The sequence below is a fragment of the Oryctolagus cuniculus genome, chromosome 11 (assembly GCF_964237555.1).
Source record: "Oryctolagus cuniculus chromosome 11, mOryCun1.1, whole genome shotgun sequence".
In the NCBI taxonomy this organism is placed as follows: Eukaryota; Metazoa; Chordata; class Mammalia; order Lagomorpha; family Leporidae; genus Oryctolagus; species Oryctolagus cuniculus.
The window spans coordinates 74,229,323-74,234,354 of record NC_091442.1 but is presented as its reverse complement, the minus strand read 5'-3'; the positions used below and the strand labels follow the sequence as shown (position 1 = coordinate 74,234,354).

Below are 5,032 nucleotides of genomic sequence, written 5' to 3'. Positions count from 1 at the left end.
GGAGGCCCGTTTCCTGCGAGGCGCAGGAAGTGACGTCTCGGGCACGGCCGCTGCTAGAGCCCCTTTCTCGCGAGGCGGAAGAACCTCAGCCGCGGAAGAGCAAGGGGGCGCTAGGCGAGGGAACGGGGTAGCGACGGTCCGGCGAGGAGGAGCTGGGGTGCGGGGAAGTTGGGGAGCAGAGCCCGCTAGGTGTCCGACTGCGGGAAGGCCGCACCGACCGGGTCCGTTAGGAAAGAAGAGGGCCGAGGAGGAAGGCAATTGTCGGGCGGATCCCCGGACGGAGGGCTAAGTGGTGCGGGAGCCGCAGCTGCCCGGATGGCGACCGAGGACACTCCGGCCCCGGCCTCCAGCGGCCTCTCGCCGAAGGAAGAAGGGGAGCTTGAAGATGGGGAGATCAGCGACGACGACAACAACAGCCAGATCCGGAGCCGGAGCAGCAGCAGCAGCAGCGGCGGCGGGCTGTTGCCGTACCCGCGGCGAAGGCCTCCTCACCCGGCCCGGGGCGGCGGATCCGGCGGAGGCGCTGGCTCCTCCTCGTCATCGTCCTCTTCTCGGCAGCAGCTGAGGAATTTCTCACGCTCGCGGCACGCGTCGGAGCGCGGCCACCTCAGGGGACCCAGCAGCTACCGGCCCAAAGAACCGTTCCGGTCTCACCCGCCCTCGGTGCGGATGCCTTCGAGCTCGCTGTCCGAAAGCAGCCCCCGGCCGTCTTTCTGGGAGCGGAGCCACCTCGCCTTGGACCGTTTCCGCTTTCGAGGCAGGCCTTACAGGGGTGGGAGTCGCTGGAGTCGGGGGCGCGGAGGGGGCGAGCGAGGAGGCAAGCCCGGGGGCAGACCTCTGGGAGGAGGCGCGGGATCCGGATTCGGCAGCGGCCAGAGCTGGCGAGAGCCCTCTCCCCCGCGGAAGAGCTGTATCCTTAACGTGGCGGTCTGCCCTGGGTGTGTCCCTGAAGTTCCTTTTAGCGTCAGTGCTAGGTCTGTGAGATGAGTGGAACTTTTCTGAACCTGCAGAACCGCTTATTTGGCCCCGTGTCAGTGTGCTCTTATAAAGGAAGCTCTGTGCTAATTGTCATGTGTCAAACGACGGCGATGTGTCTTTAGAATTGCTTGATTGGGTATGTCGCTCTTTAACGTATTGCGGGTCGGGGTTAGCTGGTAGGCTCTAAGACTGTCAAATCGGATTTGTCATGGTACACCAACCAGACGTCCAACTTTCGTTGGCTTTTTTTTTTTTTTTTTTTTTTTTTTTTGCTGGTTCAGGAACTTCATGTGAAGTTGACTTCGATTTTAAGAGAGAAAAAATAGTAAATATTTTGAGAAATACTGTTTATTGATTATGTCATGTTGCACTTTGGATTGTAAAGTTTCGTTCCTCATAATTCTGTTCTTGTGATTCTGTTTTTACCCTTTCTTGATATATTTTTTCTCATGCTGCCTTTTAAAGTGGGGTGGGAGAGGGAGGGTGAGGGCAGCAGGAAGAGAGACCCAGTGTTTTTACCAGCCATGTTAATTCAGAGATTTTAAATTCGTACATTGTTTTTAAAAGTTTTAACTCCTCTATTTCCTCCGTTCACTTTTGGATATTTTGTAACTATTAATGTTGACTAGATGTGGGCTAGCCAGAGAAAGATAAATTTAACAGCGTTTTAATAATTAGAGGGGAGAATGTGTAAGTATGGTGGAGATTATGGACAAGTTGAGAAGGAAAACAAAATATTTTTGCTCTCACTTTTCAGTTATCTTTTAGCATTACTGAGTTTTCTTAAGATTTATGCTGAGGAACCAGTCATCAGTTTGTTTCCTGTTTCATCATGGGTTTATAGACCATGCCTGACTCTGCAATAATTGCATGAAGTAGTTTACTGAGGACTTTCATTACTAGTTGTAATTTCCATTGTGTGGTAATTTTTTATTATATTCATTACATATGAAGTGTATATATAATGACGTTTGTTTGGAAGACTCTCAAAATTATTTTTATAGAATACTTAAGGCAAGAATGGTCTTTCCCAGATGTCACGCTATATGGGGTACAAAGAATGTACATTTAGGTAGGAAGTAGCTTTTGGTGCTAGGGCGCTAAAAAGCTTGACTTATGTGATAAAAATTGAGTTAGGAGCATTTAAGGATTCTTTCAGACAAAATTATGTGTATATTTCACTTTGTGAAGACAGTAAGCATTCTCTTGAGGTTAGGAAACCACTGCCCAAGGTATTTTTCTTCTCCGTGGATTTTTTTTTTGTTGTTCTTCATTCTGAATTAAACAGAAAACCTATTAAAACATATGTATTACAGTTTAGTATAAAATGCTCAAATCAAGATAAGTAAAAGATAACTATGCACATTCAGCAAGCTTTTTCTGAATTTGTTTTATGTTACAGAAAGAGGAGGCAAATGTGCTGGCCTTTCTCTGCCTCTTCATTGCCAGTTTGAGCCTCTGCTGTGTGCTTTCATTAATTTTTATGCTTATGCTTTTTTTTTTATTAATGAACAGGCATATGATATTGCAAAAAAATTATAGGACAATAACCAGTTTGCCTGTGTGATTTTGGCTTCTGTAGTAACTTGTCAGAAATGAGCCATCTTGCTCTTTTTCTTTTCACAGATGCTGCACTTAAGAAAAGGATTCTTGTTTTGACCCTCTGCTCATTGTTTTCCTCCTGAAGTATCACTAATCTATTCTAGAAGTGTTCTTTCTAAGAATTTGAGAAGGAAAACGTTGTTCCCAGTCTCTTGTGTAACATGAGCAAACAAAATTTGTAACAAAAGTTTTATTAATTTGGATTTCTTTGTCAAAATTATACTGAGTTTAATTCATATTTCTACTATGTGATTTGAAGATGACTTTTATTTTAAATGTATAAAGAGTGAGGGTCATTCTGTGGCTCATTTGCATAATCTAGAAATGAAGTAGCTCAAGTAGAGGATTTGGTTTTAGCTTATTTTTTTTTCTTTTTTTTTGCAATAATTTATTTTTCTGTAATAATTAAGATATGCTAATTGTTACTTTAAAAATAGAATAAACCAAATTCTGTTGTATTTATTATTTTCATTGTTCATTTTAACTTTTTTCTTAATGATAGACACTTCATTGGTCTATCTTAAGTCTCCCTAGAATACTGTTTTAAACTTTCAAATCTGATGAGAGTTAGCATAATTAGGCCAGTGTTTCTCATCAGTAAAAAGTCATTTCATTTTCACTTAGAGCTCTTGTTTTGTTTTGAATCAGATTTCAGTTAGAACTTGAATCTTGACAAGCTTAAAACTAAATCTAGTGTGTGATTCCAGCTATCCTTAAAAATAGTGGTAGGAGATTTCATTTAGCCTTGAAAATTAGTCATAGGTCATAATTGCTTTTCTTTTATGTTCTTGCATTGTTTTAATTTTTGTTAATGTATTGAATCTTTTTCCTTTGTGCATGTTCCTAAGGTCTTTATTAGTCTTTAGTTTTACTGACTTCAGTTATACCTTCAGATGTTTCTGTTGAAAACTCGGATGTAAGTGTAGATAGTTACTGAATTTATGTACAAAGAGTGCATAACGAGAGGGGAGAGCAAGTAACTTTGGCTGCCCTGGAGAGGTGACTTAAATTTGTGTCAAACTGAAGAAAAGAAACCTACACTCAAAGCTATGTGTAAATTGTGATGAGCAGGGGAAAGGAAAGATTAGAAAGGTAAGCACATGTCAGATCATAAAGAACTTAAAATCATTCTGAGATTTTGGACTGTAGATGAGATTTACACAAGGAATGATCTGGTCGGATTTGTATTCTGGAAAGATTACCCTGGCAGCAGTTTGGAGGGTGGCTTGTGGGAAACAGAGAACCCAAAATATCTTGAAACCAGGCCAGACTTTCCTCCTGTGTTACGTGAAACTATTGGAGTGCTTAAGAACTCTCAGAATGAAAAAAGAGGCTAAGTAGAGCTTACTGAAGAGTACTGTTATTTCAGGAGTTGGAAAGAAAGAAGTCAGGAAGAGAAGGTAGGGAGACAAGGCATTGGCAGTTAAGGATATCAAAACAGTGGTTTACAGTATCAAGTGCTACAAGTAAAATAAGGTTTGAAAACACTGATGGGTGAACTCCCAGACAGATTCTGTTAATGAATAGGATTAGAAGCTAGATTGCTTTCAGTTGAGAAGCAAGCGGTCTTCCATAAAGAGGCTCTGTAGAGGTCAGAGATCTAAAGATCTATAAGAAAGTTTTGCTGCAAAAGAGAGAGGATTTCAATTGTAGTGCTTAGTTTCTCAAATACTTGGTTGTGAATTTTCATTCTTGACTTGGCCATCAAGGGAATTTTAAAATCTTTGCTGGCTGCTTGCATTCGGTTAAATGAAAGGACCATATTTAGGACCCATAATGTTAGATACTAGCCAGTAAGTTCAAAATGATCCGTAAATGATATATTGTATAAATCCACTAGAGGTACTTATCTTTTTCACTTGTTAATTTCCAGGCTGGAAAAGTTAAGTGTAGCAATTCTCATATGCCTTCCTGTTTTAAATAAAAATTACAGTTTGGAACTTTGTAGCCATTTTTAATGAAGAAATTAAGTTCTAAGTATCATGTTAGACAAGAAAATAAAAGTAATTGCCTTAGATAGCCTTGTCTTTAAGGCAAAGTAGTTTAAAAGATACATCTTAAGAACTATTCAAAGGTGTTTTTTTTTTTTTAAGGTTATGTAACTGCCATAATTATTTTAGTAGTACATCTGTTGGATATTAGTATATAGAGCTCTATGCCTGTATGTATCAGATTTCTTTAAGAAGTCTCATAAATTAGTCTTTTTTTTTTTTTTTTTTTTTTTTAAGACAGAAAGAGAGACACCCCCCAAATGGCCGGTGCGCTGTGCCGAGCCGAAGCCAAGAGCCAGGTGCTTTTCCTGGTCTTCCACGCAGGTGCAGGTACCCAAGCACTTGGGCCATCCTTTACTGCCTTCCTGGGCCACAGCAGAGAGATGGACTAGAAGAGGCACAACTGGGACTAGAAACGGGCACCCATATGGGATGCCGGCGCCGCAGGCGGAGGATTAACC

The 5,032-nt window shown here is 41.7% G+C and overlaps 1 protein-coding gene across 2 annotated transcripts in view; it reads left to right on the top strand.

Annotated features, from left to right (window-relative positions):
- The first annotated feature begins 12 nt into the window (after positions 1–12).
- Positions 13–5,032, top strand: part of ZFC3H1 (zinc finger C3H1-type containing) — a 55,886-nt gene continuing 50,866 nt past the window's right edge. For both annotated transcript variants that reach the window (XR_011380164.1, XM_002711333.5), the window contains exon 1: positions 13–910. Coding sequence is in view for 1 of the 2 variants with exons in the window: in XM_002711333.5 (XP_002711379.2) it covers positions 316–910 (595 nt within the window). In the remaining variant the exon portion in view is untranslated. The remainder of the gene's footprint in view (positions 911–5,032) is intronic.